Source organism: Amphibalanus amphitrite, unplaced genomic scaffold (genome assembly GCF_019059575.1).
Source record: "Amphibalanus amphitrite isolate SeventyFive unplaced genomic scaffold, NRLGWU_Aamphi_draft 000195F_arrow, whole genome shotgun sequence".
Classification (NCBI taxonomy): Eukaryota; Metazoa; Arthropoda; class Thecostraca; order Balanomorpha; family Balanidae; genus Amphibalanus; species Amphibalanus amphitrite.
In genome coordinates, this window is record NW_024881690.1 from 621745 (window position 1) to 646608 (window position 24864).

Genomic DNA, 24864 nt, shown 5'->3' on the forward strand with positions numbered 1-24864 from the left:
GCATTCAGTCATTCTGCCTAAACTTAAGCATACTCTCAATTTGTATGTAAATTGTAAACGGCACCGCCCTTATCATTCACGCAAAGAAGGTGTGTTCATTTCAATGAAGGCCAGTGGACTCCAACAAGGCAACTGTATGCCAATACAGTTACCCATATACCCCATACAAAGCATACCCACTTTCACATGTCGACAACTCATCAAACTGAGTATCACGGGCAGCAGAAAATGGCAATGAGTGCAACAGCGTTGCTCATAACTAAAAAAGTGCCCGGGAAAGCAACGTTAAACCGCATAACGTTATATTACACTTTTATTCAGTAGCACAATAGCAAAAATATTCAGCGATTTTGTATATCAAAACGTCGCCCTAACAAAAATAAATGCACGATTACAACCCGAGCGCATAACAGAACCCGAGAAAACTCGCTCCCAAAATCAATACATACCATGCACACTTTCTCAACGAAATATATTGATGGTGCTCTTTGAGCCCGTCAATGCTTTGCAGTGCGCTGATTACATCTCTCACAGTAGAAATGTCACGGATAAGCCACGGATAAGTCGCAGTATACTTACAGTGCATATCGACACGCTTTGCAAGGTTGCGTTGGGTCAGCTTTGACGATAACCACGGATGAAAACTAGATGGCACTTCCATTGACTAATCCTATAACCCTATTCCTGGCGGGGGGGGGGGCCTCAGGAGCCCCCCCCCTGAGGTTTTTTGGTTATTTCTCCCAAACGCGTTGAGCTAGGAAGCTCAAATTTTCTGACTTTTCCTAAAAGGCTTCTACGCAACATGTCTGAAAATTTTGAGTTGATCTGACCTCAGGTCAGTTCACCAGAGGCGGTTTGGTGACCCTACCTCAGAAAAGTTTGCAATCACGCCAGAGCTAGAGTTTTTGATCGATCAATTTCTTCTCTTCAGGGTTTAGTTAGGGTACCAGTATGTGCAATTTGTATATCTCGGAATTTTGATATCGGTGACCTAAGGTCAGGTCAATTTCGCGACCTCCCCATTATAAGTCAATGGGGGAAAAATCAACTCCCTGTTTTTACCACTAAAACGGGTCGGAATGGCCCCATATACCATACATGACTTCATATACGATCAACCTTCACTACCTTGAGGTCTGTTTTGCTGTTGGGCAGCTGTGAGGTCATGTGACGTCATCAAAGGTCACCAAAGGTTTTTGGCCAATAACTCCGTACAGGAACAAGATACAGACGCGTGGATAGTCTCATTGTGTTCAGCTCGTCAAGACGCATCGAATGATATACATGATGACCTCGAGGTCACGTGACCTGAGGTCAACCTTTGACCTTGACCTTTCGAGGTCAACATATATATCATTCGATGCGGATTGACGAGAGGATCACGATGATGCCCTTAGTTTGTTCTTATCTTGACTAATTCGAAAGTTATTCGAGAAAAACTCTCTCCATATCTAGCGCCGCCATTTTGACTTTTTCGACCCCTGTGACGTCATCTTTGACCTGACCTGAAAATGACCTTTGTAAAAATTGTAGATCTTGGCCGTGCGTATCCGATCCCGTTTACCGCTTGTCGCTATCTTGCTTCGTTCTCGAGATCTCAGGGGGGGGGCCGAATCGCCCCCCCCCCCGCCAGTTTCTTGTCCCGGCGGAGCCCGCCAGGAATAGGGTTAAGGAATACATATTGCACTTATTCAACTCCAACAACATAATGGAATCCCATGATATGCAAAAGTCTCATTTACTAATAGGCATTTTATAACATACGAGTATTTCATTCATTGCTTATGATTGTCGATTTTTGGGGGTCTTGTTGCAGGACACACATAAATCAGACTATGAGAGTTCAACTGTAACTGAAATAAGTAATATTATTAAGTGCTCGAGCGAGGAACATATTGAATATAATTAGATAAATAAATGAAGTTGACCTTTTGGCTTTTCCTCAACACCAAAAATGTAAAAATATATTATTCGTTTTTTTACATATTTGATGTCGAAGAAAAGGTCAGCTTCTTTTATTTATCTAATTGTGACTGAAATTAGTCTCGATTTACTAGCTAACCTCGCAATACAATATTTTAAACACAAATTTTGCAACACATGCCTATGTACTTCCAAGACTCACATCGTACATCCATCTCAAGCCCAGCACTCTTCTACATATGATTGCAAGCGATTTCTTTAGAAATTCAGAGACACAAAATATACATGGATCTCCCATTAAGCTCGTTACTCCATCAGCGCCGGCCGTTGGTCGTCATTTCATCAGCCCGTTGTAGTTCCGCCATCAGTCGCCGCTCACAGGCGTCCTACTGTGGTAGGTGCTTGGCGAAGGCCTCGTCCAGAACCTGCACAGTGAAGTCGACGTCCGCCTCCGTGATGCACATCGGCGGCTTGATGCGAAGCACCTGAAAGGGAAGGGATAAATTGATGGTCGAGAGCATTTGTTTTTTTTTTTGTTTAAAAAAAGAGCATTTGTTTTCTAACCATAGCCAAATTCAAGCTTTCCTTGAACCGGGAGCAGCGCCAGAGCATGGCCCTATAATCCCTATAATAAAGAAAACTATAATCCAAAACCTTCTAATGCCATGCTTTTTTTCCATTTTCATGCTGCACATACGCAAAACAAAGGAGAAGAAAGACCACTAACTTGTTTCCAGTAACAGTTCCACCCTGCCTCGGTCGAAATTGCCCATTTATTATATCCATCAACAAAGTTCGCCCGAGACTGGCTCGACAGCCCTGTTGTTAACTCACGTTTCCGAAGTGTCCTCCCTTGCCGATGAGCAGGCCGCAGTCCTTGGTGTGCTCCCAGACGTCTGCTACGGCGGCGGCGGCGAGTGGCGCGCGAGTCTCGCGGTCCTCCACCAGCTCCACACCCAGCATCAGCCCCTTGCCACGCACGTCCCCCACGCAGCGGTGCTTGTCCCGCAGCGCGGCCAGGCCGCTGAGCAGGCGCGCGCCTGTGCGGCGGGCCACCTCCTGACAGCCGTCCTCCTCCAGAGCCTGCCGGCAGCCGAAGCGCAGATCAACTTATTGGATCGTCGTCATCGACACAGTCGTAAAGTATTTGGATATACTTGTTCTTCGTCAATCAGAGACAAGTCCCCGTTCCTATAGTTAAACGTGTCCCCACTCACCTCGCTGTCAAGTCAACAATGCCTCCGCATCAGCACAGTGCGAGATGTGAACTAGCATCTAGCCACAAGTGTGATACGCGGCAGTCTGGTGACCCAACTCACATCCAGCACGGCGATTCCCACGGCGGATGAGATGGGCCCTCCTCCGTATGTGTTGAAGTGCAGCGCCTCAGACATCCTGGCCGAAACCTACCGACAGAGATGGCGTGGAACTAGTCAGTAAAGGTTTATGACGTATCAGACATACCTGAACTCAGTTACGCTCAGAATAGCAATGGTGTTTCAAGTCAGCTCGAGGGAAAGGGCCAAGGGGTGTCCTGTCTGATCTTTACATGACGGACGAGTTTAGACTTCGCGGGAGGAAGACTAACTTGCAGCATCAGAAGATGTTGCAAGACAAGGATAACTATAGTGGGAGGAGAAGACTGCTGAATGTGCAGCAGCGCTAAGACAGACGCCAGTCGGAAAAGGAGAGGTAGCGATGTTAGGAGATGTTGCAGGGCCAGGAAAGGCAGCACGATCTCCAAATTCCCACCTCTTTTGTGGTGACGACGGCCGCTAGCGGGAAACCGTTGCCGATGCCCTTGGCCATGGTGACGATGTCGGGCTTGACACCGTGGGCCTCGAAGCCCCAGAAGTGCTCGCCGGTACGGCCAAAGCCCGTCTGCACCTGTTGAGAACGATGAAGGCCATACACACATGGCTCAGCATACGGACACCAGCCAGAGCTCGAAACAGAATATTCATCAGAATGTGGTGGCGAATCACTTTGGTTTTGAGCGTGGCACTGATGGCAATGCATCGTACGGCACTTCATGACTTCAGTGTCATTATGCTTTACTGATAAAATATGATAAACAGGAAATATACTGAAGCAGCGTAGCCATTTCTATAGGTATCATGTCTTGATCGAACTCGTCTACGTCAACTGCGGTTCCAGACAATTGGTTGCTTAGAAAACCATTCCTGCCCTCATCCAACCCCGCGCGCTTAGCCAACAGCCTGCCGCAGCCCTACCTCGTCCATGACCAGGATTCCGCCGTGGTCCCGGATCAGGGCCTCTGCTTTCTTCATGTAGCCCTTAGGGAACTGAACGGTGCCGCCAACTCCCTGTCGAAATAGAGGGCCGGCGTCAGACAGGCCACTCACAGGCCACAGTCAATTGTTGAGCAGTCCTAAACTAGCTGAAAAACACTGTAGCAGCGCGCAATTATCGCTCGTTTCAGCAAGAATAGTTGATTGTCTTCGCGCTAGAAGGAAATCAGCTTTATTTAATTGTTTGTTCCTAACAAACGATCCTGTCGTGTCTCTACACCATTAGTATGGACCTTTGACCTTTCTTCATTTCATACAGGTTTATCTCCTGCTTCGTCACCTGGATGCTCTCGGCGAAGAGTGCGGCCACGCGGCCCTTTGGACACGAGTAGCGCAGCGTCTCTGCCAGCTGGTCGGCGTACTTCTGGGCAGCGTCACACTGTCCCGGCTGACAGTCGCAGTGGCGGGTGGTCTGGACGGCAGAGTCGCGGCACGCGCTGCCGCCCCACAGGCCGCGGTACGGGTCCGGGTTCATCGCCTGCGGGGGGGGGGCAGAGGTCAGGACGAACACCACATACTTGAGACTGGTGCAGAAGTCGGCGTTCAGCTCGCACATAGCCTGGGCTAAACAAAAGTTCATTTTCAGTACAGTTAACTTGGTTACTCTCCATAATAAGCTCGCGTTTTGACACCCACGATATTGGCACTGAATGAAGAAATGCTTACGCAACACTCAACAGTGTACATGGGACAGAAGGGGACATACGTTACTCACGTGATGCACGCCGAACATGTGCGGCACGTTGAACTTCCAGGTGTTGTGCGCCGTCAGCGCCATGCAGTTGGGGCCCATGCCGTGGTAGCAGTTCCGCAGCGAGACGATGTCAAAGTTGCCAGTGCTGAGGCGCGCCAGCATCACGGCCAGGTCATTAGCCTCCGAGCCACTGTTGACCAGGTGCACTACCTGTGCGCACACCGTGCGTCGGAGGGTCAGGTCACATGGTTTGTCGGAAGGTCATATGCACACACAGCATGCGTCGGAAGGTCATATGCACACGCGGTGCGTCGGAAGGTCATATGCACACATGGTGCGTCGGAAGGTCACGTCATGCACGCATGGTGCGTCGGAAGGTCAGGTCATGCACGCGGTGCGTCGGAGGGTCAGGTCGACCTGTACACGCGGTGCGTCGGAAGGTCAGGTCATGCACACACGGTTTGTCGGAAGGTCAGGTCATCCACACGCGGTGCGTCGGAAGGTCACGTCATGTACACATAAATGAAATGCACCATACGATAGCCGATGCCGAGCCAATTCCATAAACCTATCGTTTATCAAATCGGTTGATGGCCTTGTTTTTAATCATGTGTTTTTGTTTTAATTGACGGTTTGAGCCAGAACTTCGTGAAACATAGACAAATTTTGCTTCTCCCGTTTAAAGATTGGTACCGTAAGAACAATATCTAATGAAAATGGGTTCATTTTTTTTTAGAGTCGTCATGTCTAAGACACTGCCGAGAATATTGTGTCGGTGTTATGGTGTCGTAGTGTTACAACATCAATATAGTCGAAAATAGACCTTACACCTGACCTTAAAAGCCAGTCAATCAAACAAGACAAATCTTTAACGAATCAATCTCTTCAAAAACACTAAAACTTGTTTTTTTCGCTGGAGTCTATACCTCATTTAGGAGTGATACGGCATGCTTCCGCGGTCATATCAATTATCAACACTCGTCTCTCCATCTGTGCTACCGCCTAATGCAGCGTTACGAAAAAATATGGAGGATGCAGAGGGGGGGGGGAGCGAGGGAGGGTGGCGTGTTCGGCTCCAGCCCGACCATCTTGAACATCTTGAACTATAACGCGTAACTATCCTGACAGAAGCGAAAAAAACAGTAGTTCCTTTTCATCAATTGCCTTATTATGACCTTACATGGGTGACTCAGTCAGCAGCCGCTCTTTCTCAGAACCACAAAAAAATATTGATGCCATGTCGTGGCAGCATTATCTTCGATGTACAGTCTGTCTTAAAAGTACCGCGCAAAGTGACGGTGGATCAATCAAGCCTGACCGAGGAAGGGCCTGCTATAATTTGCAAATCACCGAACCAATTGACCTGGGGAATGGACGAGGATGTAAATTGCTTCGGTGACTTAAATTTAGCAGGCCCTTCCTCGGTCAGGCTTGATTGATCCACCGTCACTTTGCGCGGTACTTTTAAGACAGACTGTACATACATTCCACGACCTTTCAGGATGCCATCATAATCGCGGGTGTGTCAAAAAGATAAGGTCTAAGTAAGGTCTTACACACGTTCAAAAGCTCATGTAAGACGGTTCGTTGACCTCAAAATATCGCCAACAAAGCATTAGATACAGTTCAATGCTGTAATGCAGTGAGTCCTGCATGACAATGCAATACACATCAACACTAATTATAATGCATTATGACGAGGTATGTGCCTAAAGAGTCCAACTTCCACCATTTCGGCCCATACCCAGAACAGGTAGGCCATGAGACCCCGCCGAACAGACACCACGGTATCACGACACTCCTAGGAAAAACAAACTCCTACCAATTCACGCGTGTTTGCTTAGTAGACTTTCGGTCGCTGGGGGATACTGAAATCCTTCTCCTCCACGCCGCAACCCCCCTCCGGGCTGGACAGGCAACTTTATCTCATGCGGGCTGCTCCCTTGGAGCGGCACCGCTGCTCCTGAGGGAGCGCACCCCGTAGCCGGGTGCAGTGAGTGCCTTGGGGCTGGGTGGCCTGTCTTCTGGACGGGCTCAGCCCCGGCGACTCACTAGGGTGCCTGCCCAGACCAATGTCTCCCCCTAATTCCTATCATCCTTCCGGCTCTGCAATGGTCTTGTCGACCGAAAGGGCCTAACCCAACAAAACAAACAAACAAACAATCGGTCGCTGGGAGCGATCGCAGGTATTTGAGACTAGCGATGGGTTCGCAAGCAAAGCACTTTGTAGGATAACGGACCGAATCGATGCATAGAACCACGGACCGGACCGATACAATCCGCCTGTATTGAGGAGCTCAAAACAAAGGAGCACTGCATAATCTATGAGCCAATCGACACCGCCAATGCTCCGAAAAATACATAGCTATCGACTCTGACGTCGGTTTTCGCGGCATTGTTTTCTTTGTTGGTGCTGTCGTTACGCGGCAGACCAAAGACGCAACAGACCCAATTCGTTTCACCGGCATTCCGCCGTTTGTCCGTTGATATTGTTGGGCTTAACGACATTGTACTTCTTTGATACCTTTATTGATAATTTCCCCCTCCCCCCCAAAAAAAAAAACTAGGCACCTCAATGGACAATAAGTATTGATCCTGTCCATCATTCTGCTTTTTGCACCAGGGAGCGTATGAAGATGATGTCGTCTTACCTTCCGTCCGTTCTGTCACTTACCCTAATTGAGCTAGAGCTTCGCTCTAGTTTCGTATAGCTTCGCGAAAGCTCCGGTGGAACCCGCTCTCCTTAGGTTAACGACTTACTTTTTAGGTGACAGAGTATGGAGCTTGTATTGCGATACGATTGCGTATTGCGAAATGCGAGCTTCTAGACATCATTTTATTACGATGGCGGTTTATTTCATTTATTCTTGATTACGCTTTTATCTTGTATGAATACAACTGTTGTCTTTTTACAAGGAAGGAGGGTATAGTAAATGCAGTGACCGCTGTTTTCGAACCTGTAAGTGGCTGGGTAATAAGAAATGTTGCCGCGGGAACCTACAGGTAAACAGACGGGCTGGTATTGGGATGGTCACTGCTTGCCTGTCGGCAGGTGGGACGGCTGGGTGGCCAGCAGCTGCCTATACCTGCAGGTCACTGGGCTGCTGCTGGCTGCTGCTGCTGGAACCCTACCTGCAGGTGGTCGAGTAGTGTTGGCAACTGCTGATGGAACCCTACCTGCAGATGGTTGAGAAGTGCTGGCAACTGCTGATGGAACCCTACCTGCAGATGGTTGAGAAGTGCTGGCAACTGCTGATGGAACCCTACCTGCAGGTGGTCGAGTAGTGTTGGCAACTGCTGATGGAACCCTACCTGCAGGTGGTCGAGTAGTGTTGGCAACTGCTGATGGAACCCTACCTGCAGATGGTCAAGTAGTGTTGGCAACTGCTGATGGAACCCTACCTGCAGGTGGTCGAGTAGTGTTAGCAACTGCTGATGGAACCCTACCTGCAGGTGGTCGAGTAGTGTTAGCAACTGCTGATGGAACCCTACCTGCAGGTGGGAGAGCAGGGTGGCCAGCAGCTGCCTACCTGCAGGTCACTGAGTATAGTGCTGGCTGCTGGCTGGTGGCTGCAGATGGAACAGAAGGTCACCTGCTGGGGCCTTACCTGCAGGTGGGAGGGTGGCGTAGCCAGCAGCCCCTCGGTGTACTCGTGGTGTACACCCACTGTACCTGCAGGTGGGAGGGCAGAGTGGCCAGCAGTCGCTCCGTGTATTCGTGGATCTGCGGGTGCAGGTAGATGTTGGTCGTATGCCACAGACGGGACATCTGGCGATGTGCAGCCTCAGTCACCTTCCTGAGGGGGACAGGGAAAGTGTCACTGACAGTGGGTGACAGTGTCGGTACTGACAGATATAACAGTGTCGGTACTGACAGATATAACAGTGTCGGTATACTGACGGGTGACAGTTGTAACAGTGTCGATACTGAGGGGTGATCTTGGCGACAGTGTCGATACTAAGGGGAAATGTTGGTGACAGTAGTGACAGTGTCGGTACTGACTGATGACAGTGTCGGTACTAACGGGGTCGGCAGTGTCGGTATATTGACGGGTGGCAGTGGACGCTGACGGGGACAGTGGTGACAGTGTCAGTCCTGACAAATGTGACAGTGTCTGTATACTGACGAGTGACAGTCGTGAGTCTATACTGACGGGTGACAGTGTCTGTATACTGACGAGTGACCGTGTCGGTACTGACAAATGTAACAGTGTCGGTATACTGACGGGTGACAGTCGTGAGTCTATACTGACGGGTGACAGTGGTGACAGGACAGTGTCTGTATACTGACGGATGACAATGTCCGATGCTGACAGTGACAGTGTAAGTACTGGCGGGTGACCGTATCGGTATACTGACGGGTGACAGTGACCGATGCTGACGGTCACGATGCCACCGAACATGTCCAGGTAGCGCCGCCCGGTGTGGTCAAACAGCCACTGCATGTGCCCCTGGTGGATGATCACCGGCTGCCGGTAGTAGCTGAGCAGTGAGGGGCTCAGGTTGTGCAGCCGCACGTGACTGATGACCGTCGGGTCGGGACCCTGCCGGACAGGGGTCAGGGGTCAGCGACTCAGCGGCTAGGGGTTAGAGGTCAAAAATAAAAGGTCAGGGCAGCTTAGGTCGGTGGTCAGAGGTTAGATTAGAATTCAGAAGTCAGAGGGCAGAAGTCAGAGGTTAGATATTTGAGGTGAGAGGTAATGAGTAACATGTCAGGGTCATAGGTTAGATGTCACAGGTCGAAGGCTAGTGTTCAGACTTCAGAGGGTATATGTAGGCAAGAAGTTAGAGGGCCAGACATCGTTGGTCAGAGGTCAGAGGCTATTGGGCACGGGTCAAAGATCAGAAGATAGAGGCAGAGTTCAGAAGTCACAAGGCCAAAGATCGGGTACAGGGGGTTAGAGAACTTGAGGTCTTGGCGCGGAGTCTGTCCCAGTCCACTCCACATCTCAGACGTTCAAGCCGGCGCGGTGTTGCGAGTACACCAGCATCCTACTTTTAGACATTTGATTGCCTTATATTTGGAAAATCACTCATCAATTGTGCAATTAGAATGCAATGTGCTCGCGGAAGCGATCAGAGGCTGTGCTATAAGCTTACAGGGGATATTAGGCATTTAGAGCAGATTGGCTGTGATCGTCTGAGATTAAGCCGAGACCGGAGAGGAATCGCCGATGTTTAATTCCGTTCAGACCCCGACCACTCGCCCTAACCGGTCATGACCTGGGTGCCACTGACTGACCAGCGTGACAAGTGTGTGGCTGCTCGTATGAGACTCTTTCATACCTTGTACGGCTCAGGCACAAAGTCGCAGGGCGGCATCTCTGGCGCAGCCGTGGCCAACGCTCGGACGCGGCCTGTTGAACACAGGAACTGTCATCGGGAGCTGGTCGCAATGTCAAGGTGCATTGTCATCAACCGACGTTTTAGATATTCACGTCAGTTGTTATAACCGGCAATGTGTCATAGCATGGCAACGCATTTTAGGTTACATTTACTAATAAGTGGATTGGTATTGGTATGGCGCCCCTTTGCTGTCGTCAACAGCTACAATTCTAATTCTAAGCTAAGCGCACTAGCAACTGATTAGGTGTATTCCGATGCGCCCAGCAGCGCTGTAATTCTTCAGTTCTTACCTTGAGGGCCATCTCCGACGGCAGGCGCTGACAGAGAGCGTTTGCTGAAAACGACAGAAATAATATGTGGTTAGAATGATCATGCACTGACAGCTGACAGCCAACTCACAGAACAACAAGCATACCATACTCAGTGCAATGGCTAAGTGAAGAAAAAGTAAGGTAGCTTGGTCCCGTCTTCCTAGAAGTCAGAGCGAATTACCAGCAATTGTTTGCGCCTTTTATAAAATATCCCTACGAACTAATCTCAAACAGGCATAATGGTGCACATCTATTCTACTTGTAGCATGACGACGTTTTTCTATTCATTTTGCCAATAATTCCATCCATCTTTCAAGCAAACCATGCTATTATATTCATTTTGTCTCCCACTGGGAGTACAACAATCGCGATTATCCACCGACCGTCGAAGTGAACCACTGTCGGGTAACCGCAATGCCCGTCCAAAAGACGAACGGTACTTGGATTCGATCTCGGGTCCTACTGATTTCAGAACAAGTAGTGAGTCACTGGCACTACGAACATCGCTAATAAAGATTTATATTGCTAATTGTTTTGTCAATGAGCAGCCTTCCTTAAACACCAATCAAATGATAATGTCTTGGTAGCTATATCCTAAGCCTTAGGTTGACCATGGGCTCTATAAGTGCATAGGTAAAGATTTAGGTCGCTGAATGGTGACAAAATTATCATGTACCTATAATCTTATACTATTATGACTACGAGTATATGCATTACATAATTTACATTTTGCCCCGTAATCCAGTTGCGAGAATATGATGCTCGAATTGTATATGAAACTGAACACCCTTCTGAGCCCAGGTGAATAATATGAATATACCTAAGCCTATGTATAACTCACCTCCAGACAGAATAATTATTTTGGTACGAGTATATACTTGACCCGATATTCTCATGGGTCACATTTCTCATTGATTTCTTAATGTTCATGATTTGTAAACAGTCCATAGCACTTTGAATGAGGGCACATTGTCGTCTAGCATTACTTTGCCCCGATTTCCCAAAGTTGACCTATCTTGAAGCCTTCGCCTGGTCTGTCAGAAATTCTGTCGTCGTAAAGAGCACAAGTTCAGATTAGCTGAAGCACCGCCTGATAAACAGGGTCGTCCATCAAACCTGAGCCCACACGGCACACCATCGCTCGCGAGAACTCAGTATAGGCTGGTTTACAGGAAGAGGGATCGCCGCATATCGATTTTGCTACTGAATTGATCCGTAGCCTTTAACCCGCGCGGAGCTGGGGGGGGGTAAATTTTACCCCCTCGCAAATTTTTGCAATATCTCAAAAACGGCGGCGCGTAGCGCCGCCAAACTTTTAGTACCTTTTCCCGTACATCAATTTGACACGTTCCCTGAAAATTTGAGCGAAATCCTTCGGAAATTTTTTGAGAAATTGACGTTTTAGTGACGTCATGTTCGCCATTTTCGCCTCAAAAACGGTAAAATTTCAAACGCCGCTAACATCTTCATTTTTAAGGAAATCATGACGTAACAAAAAAGGTTATACGTGATTCTACTTTGTCTATCAAATTGCTATCTCGTTTTTTTTAATTTTTGATTTTGGCCCAATTTTTTTTCAAAAAACTGACTTTTTTGGGAAAATAATTATAAAATCCAAAATTTTGCGTGTATCGAAGAAACCGGAATCTATGTCAGCGAAGTGGTCCATGTGCACCTACATACCAATTTTTAGAAGAATCGGTTCAAAAATGTGGAAACTATTCAAAATTTTATGACGTCACGACAAACAAATTTTTTGAAAAATGATTTTTTTGAAGTTCTAGACCTCGTACGGAAACAAAATAGCACCATGCGATTCACCATGAAAAACTGCATCAGATAGACACCTTTTTAGGCCTTAACCCTATTCCTGGCGGGCTCCGCCGGGACAAGAAACTGGCGGGGGGGGCCGATTCGGCCCCCCCTTCAGATCTCAAAAACTACACATCGCAGCGACAAACGGTAAACGGCATCGGATACGCACGGTCAAGATCTACAATTTTTACTCAGGTCATTTTCAGGTCAGGTCAAAGATGACGTCACAGGGGTCGAAAAGTCAAAATGGCGGCGCTAGATATGGAGAGAGTTTTTCTCGAATAACTTTCGAATTAGTCAAGCTAGGAACAAACTAAGGGCATCATCGTGATCCTCTCGTCAATCCGCATCGAATGATATATATGTTGACCTCGAAAGGTCAAGGTCAAAGGTTGACCTCAGGTCACGTGACTTCGAGGTCATCATGTATATCATTCGATGCGTCTTGACGAGCTGAACACAATGAGACCATCCACGCGTCTGTATCTTGTTCCTGTACGGAGTTATTGGCCAAAAACCTTTGGTGACCTTTGATGACGTCACATGACCTCACAGCTGCCCAACAGCAAAACAGACCTCAAGGTAGTAAAGGTTGATCGTATATGAAGTCATGTATGGTATATGGGGCCATTCCGACCCGTTTTAGTGGTAAAAACAGGGAGTTGATTTTTCCCCCATTGACTTATAATGGGGAGGTCGCGAAACTGACCTGACCTTAGGTCACCGATATCAAAACTCCGAGATAAACAAATTGCACATACTGGTACCCTAACTAAAGCCTGAAGAGAAGAAATTGATCGGTCAAAAACTCTAGCTCTGGCGTGATTGCAAACTTTTCTGAGGTAGGGTCACCAAACCGCCTCTGGTGACCTGACCTGAGGTCAGATCAACTCAAAATTTTCAGACATGTTGCGTAGAAGCCTTTTAGGAAAAGTCAGAAAATTTGAGCTTCCTAGCTCAACGCGTTTGGGAGAAATAACCAAAAAACCTCAGGGGGGCTCCTGAGGCCCCCCCCCCCCGCCAGGAATAGGGTTAACAACCAACTTCAAAATTTGACCTCACTTGACCTGATCTTGACCTGACCTCGACCTGAAATTTATCCAGATGTGGTCCATATCACCTACTGAGTGTGCCTATTGAATTCTATGAATAAAATGACCCATAAAACATGTGTCGCACATGCCCTCTTCTACATTTTGTTTTTGGTGACCTGACCTGACCTGACCTTGACCTTGACTTCTGAATGATATTGTATGCAAGGAATGTTGTCTTGGTAGCGTAAGAACACGTTTTGGGCAATCAGTCTCAGTCCATGACTCCATTCTTCGGCAACTCCGGTGCAAGCTGCCGACACTTGCTACAAACTTGAGCAAGTATCCAATATATCCAAGTATCCAATACATATATGTTGAATACCAAATCAATCTATGTGCTAGCATTTGCATGTATGATATGGCAATTACAATAGCTCTAGTCACCTGCACACACCACTTTTCCTTCACGGCGAGCGAACTTCTCCGGGAGCATGACGGCAGTGCAGTGCCTGCAGGAGCATCTTAGTTACGTGTTTTATGTTTCACGGAATTCATGTACCTATAATATAAGTCGTTAAATACTTTGGTTATCGTAAAGGGCAGTAATTTAGAGCGAAAGCGAGGGCGAAGCGAGACTTGACTTTGCGCCCAATAAGCGCAACTGGTACGTTCACATGATCGAATAGTCCAACCAAAGGGTAAACAACATGTTTATGAGAAAAAAAACGTCAGCAGCTTTTGTTCACTAGGATGTTTAAAAAATACATTTATGATTTAATAAAAAAAAACAATGCATTGATATTATTTTCCCTACGTCACGGCAGCGAGCCTTCGGATCCCGCTCCAATATCCAACGCGAACATGACCGGATCAGGATCGGTATACAGCGTCGTCACAGGCCGATTATGTGAAAACTATCAATATCATCAAAATGTTGAGCCCGAAGCAATTATTTTAACGTTTCTTGGTTCTGATCAGGAACTGATGAAGAGCAACGTCAAAATAAAATTATGATTGTAAAACTGTAACATGTCTTTTTTACAATATATTTCAAGCAAAGCCAATCTAACATGCCTTTTTCGCGATGCATACTCACAGTATCCTGCTGGATTTCGCCAATAGCCTCATTTTAACACCACTGAAGCTCCGTTGGTAGCTTCAGCTCCAGCCGCCGGTTGCCCTGTAACAACAGCAGAGGGGGAAATAAGTACACACGTGGGCGTTATTTATTTATATTTATAAGACCGCGTCTTGAGCTGAGTAGGTCACATCGTAGGCATATAAAAACAATTGACCAGCTTCCATAAGCAAATGTTGGCTGGTAGCATAGCGGAAAGCTCATAAAGGAAAATAAACATGGTTTTGTGATGGGGTCGCCGATAACGTTTCCGATTGAAGGTGCCAGCGTGTTTGCTCATTTGTGGTGGGCAGAATGTATGCGCAACACTTATCGCGGACCGTCACTCATAGAGGTTTCGTTTGTCCTCATCATAAGTAGTAGGTATCTTAATTAAGACTAAAGAACGATGGGTGTAGTTTGTTTTCCTTTCAACTACAATAGCAGCAATTCACAGCGATATATGTTTCACATAATTATCAATAATGGTGCTCTTGGAATGACGTCCAGCTCCCGTCCCGAAACAGCTGTCCGTCCCATATAGCTCAGTTGGTAGGCGACACAGTGATGAAAACCAGCAGGTTCGAATTGCTTCAGCACTTGATAGGTATATGGGACTCCTGATGGAGATGGTTTTTGAAAACGTTATTTTCAATTGCTTTTCATCTGCCACCGTTGGCGTCCGTCGGTTTGACGGAGAAATATGAACAACTGAGCAAACAAAACATGATCCAAAAGCGTATTCGCAACAACAAAAAAAATCAGCAAAATAAGACGACATTCGGCTATAAGTGAGAATATTTGGTCCAAGTGACTTGATTTTTTTCTACGAGCCAGTTTGATGTGAACCACTAAAAAATGCGCGTTAAACGAGTGCTTCTCGGTTTACTTTCCGTTACTGTTTGCTATCATAATAAGTCAAAGCTCTTTCTTAACCCGGCACCGCCTGGGCTATTTCCGTACCCACGACAGCCTGGGGGGGGTCGGATCCGACCCCCCCCCCCCTGTTATCTCGAGAACCAATGGTCGTATCGAGCCCCGCGAGGCGGCGTTCGAAAGGTCTCGTAGAGACCTTCCCAAAGCACTCTTAAGATTTTAAGATTGAGGTCAACTTTCGGGTCAAGGTCAGGTCAAAGGTCAAATTCTGGGGTTTTGCATGATTAGGCTTACGGACAGCGGAATCGATAGCTGCTGCTCGAAACTCACCAAAAATGACCTCAAAGGCCTAGTGAAGGTACCATGTGCGTATAGGGGTCATACTAAGTACGGGTCAAGGTCAGGTTAGGTCACGAAAGGTCACGGTTTTCACTTTCTGCTACATGGGCGTGCGACACATGTTTTATGGCTTATTTTTCACGCCGAATCCGATGGCAATGGTTATATGTGACCCAAAGTCACTGTGTTGGTGATAAATGTGCATTGAAAGCATAAAAAATCGTTTATACCATACATAACTAAACGAGGGCTAAGAAAAAAGGTTAATTTTTCAACTTTTTATTTTTGACATAAAAATGCACCTTTCTAGACGAGCTTTGTCCCAGGAATCTAGTGGTGCCATTTGTTTTCACATGCGATGTTCAGAAGTGCCTCTAATTCACGAAAATGCTTATGACGTCACCATGCCCTATGCATGTTGGAGCTATTTTTTTACAATTTGGGGGTCAAAAATCAAGATAGAAAGTTGAAATTTGGGACATCTAATGTTCTATTAAAGCTCTATAAGATATATTCGGTTTTTTTGGAAATTCCCAAAATTCTGGATTTTATTAGCTGTTTTCGAAAAAATATAGTTTTTTGAATTTTTAGGGGTGAAAAACGCAATTTATGGAAAATCCGAAATAGCTATTTTAAAGAACTTGTTCAACTGCGTCCATTCATGTCCTTAATTTGCAATTTGCTTTAACCCTATTAGTGGCAGGCTCCTGGCTACCCCATATTAGTGGCAGGGGGGGGGCTGTTTACGACCCCCCCTTGATATCTCGAGATCTAACCGGCCGATTTTCAAAATTCAAACGGCATTCGATTTCGCTCAACGAGATCTACATTTCTAAAAAAAAAATGTCAATAGGGGGGTAGAGGGGGGTAAAAACGGGCAAATTGCAGATACATTTTAGACTGTTTATTACGGCCAGGTTTCTGAACCAATCTTAACGCAACTTTTGCCGATCGATAGAGAATGAACCAGGAATTCACATGGATCCTAAAAATATGCATTTTCAAAAATCATAGGCGGATACAGATCATTGAGATTGGGGGTACACAAAAAGTATAGTAAATAAGGTTTTTGTTGGTACTGTTTCTAAAAAGGGTGGCAATGGTCTTGTTATGTTACAATTTTCTTATGAGAGAACGACTAAAATTGTATTGGTCATGCATAGGCGGTGTCAGGGCACCTATGTTGGGAGGTAAAAAATAACCCCCCTTTTTGGACGCCTGGATCCGCCTATTATAGCAAAAACGTGTCAAAAGAGGATGCACAATAACTTTGTATATGTTATCACATGATACCTTTCATTCACTGTTCGTAAAACTGGTGCAGCATCGTGATCTTCGCCCAAATGACTCGCTTCACGAATAGGACCCCCAATTCCCAGTGCTCTGGAGCCGCCCCTGGTAAAGTTATGAACTTGAAATTTTCAGGGAATGTGCCCAATTTAGTTTTAGGAAGTCAGAAAATTTCAGCATCGTAGCTTCAGCGGCTTCGGAGATATTCCCGAAAAAAATGAGGGGTGGATAAAAACAACCCCCCTGCCACTAAAAGGGTTAAACCTTGATTTTTTGCGATTTTTTAAACATTTACCACTTTTTGACTGAAAACGCCGTGTAGGTAGACTAAGTTACATCACTAAAATCGATATATCTAAAAAAAATTGGAAAATTTTTCTAAAAAATTACACAGAAGACGTCAAATTGATGGGGGAGAAGGTATGCCAAGTTGTTGATAGCGTAAGCGGTTCATGAGTTATTCAAGAAAAACGGAGGGGGGTCGGATCCGACCCCCCCCCCCCCCAGGCGGTCGCGGGTTAACCCGGCAGGCTATGGGCCTTCTGGCCACCTTCCGCGCGGTGGGGGAGGGGCATTTTTTGCCCCCGTATCTCCGAAACTACTGGATGGATCCGCAAACTTCAAACGGTGTTCGATAGCCCTGTCAACTTTGTCTAACTTCATTTACCTCAGTGACACCGATGACGTCACAGGTCAGGTCAAAGATAAAATGTTTCGCTGTTCACGGGTCTTCTAGGGAATGAGCTATGACATCGAGTTAAACGCATTTTGTCGAAAATCAGCGATAGGGCGTAAAATGCCTAGTTATAGGGGAGACCCGGGAGGTATGGGCCGGTTTTGTGAAAAGGCAATTTTCTTCCAGTGGGCAGTGGCTAGACCCGGTTTTTCACTTTGTGTACGTGAAATTGCCTTTCGCCTGCAACGTGTGCCTGATATTAGGCATCTGGGACCAACTATTTTGTCTCGAGATAACTTTCAATAAATCATGTGCTTTTCGATCCATCAAAATACACCGGGAGGTATGGGCTAATGGCCCGGGAGGCATGGGCCGGTGCCATGTTTCATATTGTTTTCTCGACAATGAAAATAATACTCGTAGCTGGTATAATTATATCTTATACCTTATACCTGGTAATAATACCCGGATCTCTCTTAGAGCCCAGGGCCGTATTCACGTCGACTTCGTAAGTCGATTTTCTTTCTTAACCCGGCAGTTGCTGGGGTATTTCGCCACCCGCCGTTTGCTGCAGGGAGGGGCGTTAAACGCCCCCAGCCGATAACTCGAGAACCAATAGGCGCAGCGAAACGCACGAGGCGGCAAACGAAAGAACCCGACGAGAGGCTTCAGATGAGTACTTGAAAGTTGAATTTTGAGGTCACAGGTCGGGTCAAGGTCAGGTCAAACACTTGAAATCGGACTTTCGGTAGCATGGACTTCAGAACCTTGTAATGGGCGCCATTCATCAATAGCACTATCAAAACTGTGCACAATCCTTCATATAAGTGCTACAAGAGTGTCAGATCCATGTAAGGGTCGGTCAAACATAGGTCAGCGTCAAGGTCAGGTCAATCAGGTAAGAACATACCCCCGAAAATCAAAACTGGTATTCGCAGTCTATGACACATGTTGTACGGGTAATTTTGGGCGTAGAACACGGCGGTGACATTTATTTTATCATGCGAGTACGTGTTTGATTAAAAAATATCAATTTAAGAAATACATACATCATGGTCGTGAAGTGTTACGAGAATAACCAAGATTCAGTGCAATGTTTTGGAAAATGTGGAACGGTAATCAACAATCGAAGATAGCCATTTGATTGTACATAACATTGGCAGTCTAATGGCGTTTAAGGCATGTCTGTATGTCTATTAGGTGGTTTTATATGATTTTCGAACATATGCCGTTTTTCGTTGAAAACTCAGAAATCATGACGTCACTAAAACCTCGATATCTCAAAAAAAATTTAGAGCCGATTTTTTTAAAACTTTGGCACAATACACTTTCATCAATTTCCTACAGGTAGGTACCTAAAATTCGGCGCGCCTGTGGCGCGCCGTTTTTAGGCTACAGCGCGGCGAAAAAAGTGGGGGCTTAACCCGCGCCCGGCTGGGGGTCCTGAATTTCCACGCCCTGCTGGGGGGGGGGTGTTTGAACACCCCCCCCCTTGTAACTCGGCTCCTGGGCCACGTAGCGATACGCAGAAGGCGGCGTTCGAAAGAGCGCCAAAAATAATGACGAAATCACTTCCGTCAATTTTTTGGTCAGGTCAAAGGTCAGGTCACCAGAGGTCATTGAAGGCAAAATTTCGCCGATTTCCAGGTCGAATGTCGAAAATTTCCAAGAACCCAACGCATAACTCGGGAACCAATAGAGCTACAGCGCCGCGGAAAAGCGCATTCGATAGCCCTATTAACGCCCTTTCTGAGTATTTCTCTCAGATTTGACCTAACGTCAACGGTTTTGCCTGCAGGGGGCAAAAACTGCAAAAATAGCCGATTTTTTCGGAAACAGTTTTTCTGCAATAACTTTTGACCCAAGCCCTGTACGAGCTTACTTTTACCGGCATCGTGTTCCTCTCGTCAAGACGCATCGAATGAGCTATAACTTGACCTTGAAAGGTCAACTTGAAAATTTGACCTCAGGTCAAGGTCATGACCTGACCGGAAAGGGTCATGTTGCATATCAGTCGATCCGTATCGTCGAGCTGAACACATCTAAGGCGTTTTCATCGCTCTAGCATGCCTCTATCAAAAGTTATTTGCGAAAAACTGTTAGATACCATTCGTGACCTAAGATGACCTCAGGACATAAACAAAGGTCACGGATACCATTTTCATGTTCAGTGTGTCTAAACCACTTGTAATTCGGTGTTTGGGAGTGTTTATACCTAATGTCTTTCGTCCAAAAGAGGCGCATTTCAATTTTCTCCCATTGACTTATAATGGGGAGGTCGCAAAATTGACCTGACCTTAGGTCATCGATATCAAAATTCTGAGATATACATTATTTACATGCTATTGCTCTTAGCAATCGCTGAAAGTTTCAAAGCGATCGGTAACTTGGTGTAGCTATGACAGACATTGAAACTTTTTATGAGGTGAGGTCACTTCAAGTGACCTGGTGACCTGACCTTGAATGACCTTGGTCTGAAATTTTCACATGTGTAGAATTGATGTATGATAAGGTGTACCAAAAACGGCGGCGCTTCGCGCCGCCGGTTTTGAGATATTCGCGAAAAACCACAAGGGGGGATGTTCAAACACCCCCCCCCCCCAGCAGGGCGCGGGTTAACGCCCCTCCCCAGCAACTCGCGGGTTAAGTATGATTTGGTATTCACGTCGACACTTAAGTTTTTATCGACGGAGTTCACAAGATAAAAAAATTTGCTTAGTAAGTAGGTCATTCGTAAGGAAATTCTTACGAAAATAATCGACGTGAATACGGCCCCAGGAACCGCATAAGCGGCCAACAGCTTACTTTATGGAGGTCACTTAGGCCCATATGTATTTTGGTTAACCCTAGAACGCCTAGGGGGGGGTTGTATCAACCCCCCCCCCTAAGGTTTTTTTCGAAGTGCACGCTAAACGGCTTGTCGTAGCGGGCTGAAATTTTCAATACCCTCTGGGGCAACCTTTGCGCATCTTTTGCTGAAAAAAAATTGATCAGGTCATGTCAGGTCACGGAGTTATGACGTCATAAGAGGTACAGCCTCCGGCCGACAGTTACCAAACGTGTGCGCCGAATCCCTAGGTTTTCTGCCGGTGATACCCACATTGTTTGATGGATCATGATGAAACTTCCCATGCATGTTGGGGCAAGCATTAGCTATCGTGTGGTGCAAGAAAATTGACCGGGTCAGGTCAGGTTACGGAGCTATGACGTCATAAGAGGAACAGCGTCCGGTACTATTTTTGAAAAGCGCCCGAACCACTATTTTGCTAATTCTTGTCACCTCAATGGGAATATGCAGCAATATTAGCTTCTATAGGGAGCAAATGGACCTCCCAAATCCAAAAATACAATCAGATTTCAAAAATTTAAATTTTGATTTTTCGAATTTCTGCCGCCGACTGTGACCTTGCCGACTTCCGGCGCTCCCAACCCAACGCGCCATTTTTAGAGCTAGGGAAACGAAATACATACCAAACGATAGAGAATTGATCAAGGAACACGATAGTGAAGGTTTCAAGTCGATATCTCCCACCGTTTTGCCGCAATCGCCGCGGAAAGTTGAAAAAGTTTGATTTTTTCGGAAAATTTGACCTTTGACCGGTCAAAAGTAGGTCAAATGTTGACATAGGACCAAAAAATATACCACCAATCGCGAGATCTCGTTGAGAGCAATCCGTTGGTTTTTTTCGCTAAGCTCTACGACCTTCCGTTTCGAAACGCCAGGGGGGGGGTCGTAACAACCCCCCCCCCCTGGTCGTTCGTGTTATGAGAAATGGCCTGGTCGTGCGAGGGTTAACTCAGTCATGCACCATGAAATAAGATCAATAATATTTTCTTGTTCGAATGAAATTTGAAGTTAAATTTTCGACCTTGCGCGACAAAAATAAAACTTATTGACGGGAACATTCAATGAAAGATCATTTTATTGATTTAGGATCACCTGGGATGGGTGACCCGAACCTCCCGGTTGGGACGCCAGAATGCGCGTGGCATCTCAGCTCATAATCTTGCAAGAAAGCTTCAAATTGTCTATCCAGTCATAATTTCCATGCTTTAAACCTTATGTTAGCGACGGTCTGACATCATAAAACGCGCCTGGTTCAAATTTATTACGAATTTTCTGTATTTACCGCGATTTTACTCGAAGAGGGCAAAAACGCTTTATCACCGCTCATTGCCAAAGAACACTGAGTAAGATTTTGAAAATCGCATGGGTTGTATAATGGAATGGCTGCTACCAGTTAAACGCCGTCAAATGTGTAAAAATACGCAACACTTCTTCAAAACTGCGATGGCCCATACCTCCAGGGGGCCCATATAGGGGAGAGTGGGGCAAAGCGGCCACCCTAACGCTTTTCACGATGCCAACGCTTGATTTTTAAACTTGGAAAGATTCTTTCTATACCAATGTGATCCCTATTAAGTTGCCTTTTATTTTAACTGCGTTTTATTTCCAAAGGCGTTCACATATGAAAGATATTGACAAAACTTTAAACCTATGCATATTGGCCACTTTGCCCCATACCCTGGGGCAAAGCAGCCACCGGCGTCTTCTCAAGTCCCGACATGAGAAACAAAATAGTTGCCTCGTGTACGACTAGGGTATTTGATGGTGACAAGGTTAAGCGAGGATGGATGTTTACTTTATCATCTTCCATCTGTAGGTAAACAAAGAAAGGATTTTCATGAAAAAAAAACATTTAATTGCATTATTTGGTAACTCATGCAACTGGAAAGTGGCCAAGATGAATGCATGACGATACATATGAATATAAATAATGTTTTTTATCCAGACTAGAGGTACAGGTTCACGCGATAACTGTATGTTTTGATATGTATGATTAACGGATGCATTAGTTTGGGTGAAGAAAGTTGCATTTTTATTGGTATTATTTGTGTAGAACTTGGTAACTGCTTTTAATTGGACTGTAAAGTATGATGGTGATGCATGCGAGTTGTTCGAGCCCTTTGTAAGTTAGGAGGTTACTCAATGCAACCCTACCCTACCCTACCCTACCCCTACACTACCCTACCCTACTCTACCCTACCCTACCCTACCCTACTCCTACACTACCCTACCCTACCCTACCCTACCCTACCCTACCCTACTCCTACTCCTACACTACCCTACCCTACCCTACCCTACCCTACCCTACCCTACCCTACCCTACCCTACCCTACCCTACCCTACCCTACCCTACTCCTACACTAACCTACCCTACCCCTACCCCTACCCTACCCTACCCTACCCTACCCTACCCTACCCTACTCTACCCTACCTTACCCTACCCCTACACTACCCTACCCTACCCTACCCTACCCCTATCCTACCCTACCCTACCCCTACCATACCCTACCCCTACCCTACCCTACCCCTACACTACCCTACCCTACCCCTACACTACCCTACCCTACCCTACCACACTACCCTACCCTATCCTACCCCTACCCTACCCTACCCTACCCTACCCTACCCTACCCTACCCTACACTACCATACCCTACCCTACCTTATACCCTACCCTAACCCTACCCCTACACTGCCCTTCCCTACCCTACCCCTACCCTACCCTACCCCTACCCTACCCTACCCCACCCTACCCTACCCTACCCTACCCTACCCCTACCCTACCCCTACACTACCCTACCCTATCCTACCCCTACCCCTACCCTACCCTACCCTACCCCACCCTACCCTACCCTACCCTACCCTACCCTACCTAACCCTACCCTACCCTACACTACACTACCACCGACAGTCCAAGTTTCAGCTAAATCGGCCCAGAAACGGCTGAGATATTGCAAAAACAAATTAATTGTATTTACTGGCGAATCCCCGTGGTGAGCGGTGCCCGGCGCCGGTATTCGTTGTCAAAGTTCAACGACCTCCCGGCTCTGATGCTTTTCACTCAGTTTTTTAAGCGAACAACTGAGCCTAAAGCACGTGCCCTCTGCTCGGCGCCGGTCGCGATTCTAATGCTAACCCCATGGCGCACATGAGCACGCGCCACGGGCGCACCCCCGGCCACATCGTGCCCAAAATTTAATACGACCTGTTGAATTACGTGACCCACGAGTGGTAAAAATTTCACCCTCCTGCGTCAATCGACGGCGCCGCAATAGGCGTTTTTGGGAGTAACGCCGGCTGCGTAACCCCGACGGCGGCGTGGGCGGCGTGGGCGGACTTTTTAAGATTTATAATAGTAGACTAGAGGTACAGGTTCACGCGATAACTGTATGTTTTGATATGTATGATTAACGGATGCATTAGTTTGGGTGAAGAAAGTTGCATTTTTATTGGTATTATTTGTGTAGAACTTGGTAACTGCTTTTAATTGGACTGTAAAGTATGATGGTGATGCATGCGAGTTGTTCGAGCCCTTTGTAAGTTAGGAGGTTACTCAATGCAACCCTACCCTACCCTACCCTACCCCTACACTACCCTACCCTACTCTACCCTACCCTACCCCTACACTACCCTACCCTACCCTACCCTACCACACTACCCTACCCTATCCTACCCCTACCCTACCCTACCCTACCCTACCCTACCCTACACTACCATACCCTACCCTACCTTACCCTAACCCTACCCCTACACTGCCCTTCCCTACCCTACCCCTACCCTACCCTACCCCACCCTACCCTACCCCTTCACTACCCTACCCTACCCTACCCTACCTTACCCCTACCCTACCCTACCCCTACACTACCCTACCCTATCCTACCCCTACCCCACCCTACCCTACCCCACCCTACCCTACCCTACCCTACCCTACCCCTATCCTACCCTACCCTACCCTACCCCTACCATACCCTACCCCTACCCTACCCTACCCCTACACTACCCTACCCCTACACTGCCCTTCCCTACCCTACCCCTACCCTACCCTACCCCACCCTACCCTACCCTACCCCTTCACTACCCTACCCTACCCTACCCTACCTTACCCCTACCCTACCCTACCCCTACACTACCCTACCCTATCCTACCCCTACCCCTACCCTACCCTACCCTACCCCACCCTACCCTACCCTACCCTACCCTACCCTACCCTACCCTACCCTACCCTACACTACCACCGACAGTCCAAGTTTCAGCTAAATCGGCCCAGAAACGGCCGAGATATTG

The 24864-nt window shown here is 46.9% G+C and overlaps 1 protein-coding gene across 6 annotated transcripts in view; it reads right to left on the reverse strand.

Annotated features, from left to right (window-relative positions):
• Window positions 1-299: 299 nt before the first annotated feature.
• LOC122384658 (alanine--glyoxylate aminotransferase 2, mitochondrial-like) overlaps window positions 300-24864 on the reverse strand; it is an 82263-nt gene continuing 57698 nt past the window's right edge. For 4 of the 6 annotated variants that reach the window (XR_006257076.1, XR_006257077.1, XR_006257075.1 and 1 more), the window contains exons 3-5: window positions 14532-14615; window positions 10566-10609; window positions 10227-10286 (exon numbers count right to left, since the gene is read on the reverse strand). Coding sequence is in view for 2 of the 6 variants with exons in the window: in XM_043372264.1 (XP_043228199.1) it covers window positions 2310-2408; window positions 2758-3006; window positions 3243-3329; window positions 3676-3810; window positions 4158-4250; window positions 4516-4713; window positions 4951-5139; window positions 8603-8726; window positions 9289-9473; window positions 10216-10286; window positions 10566-10609; window positions 14532-14563 (1506 nt within the window). In the remaining 4 variants the exon portion in view is untranslated. Of the gene's footprint in view, window positions 2409-2757; window positions 3007-3242; window positions 3330-3675; window positions 3811-4157; window positions 4251-4515; window positions 4714-4950; window positions 5140-8602; window positions 8727-9288; window positions 9474-10215; window positions 10287-10565; window positions 10610-14531; window positions 14616-24864 lie in introns of those variants that run through there. The other 2 variants (XM_043372264.1, XM_043372265.1) reach the window with 1 other exon arrangement.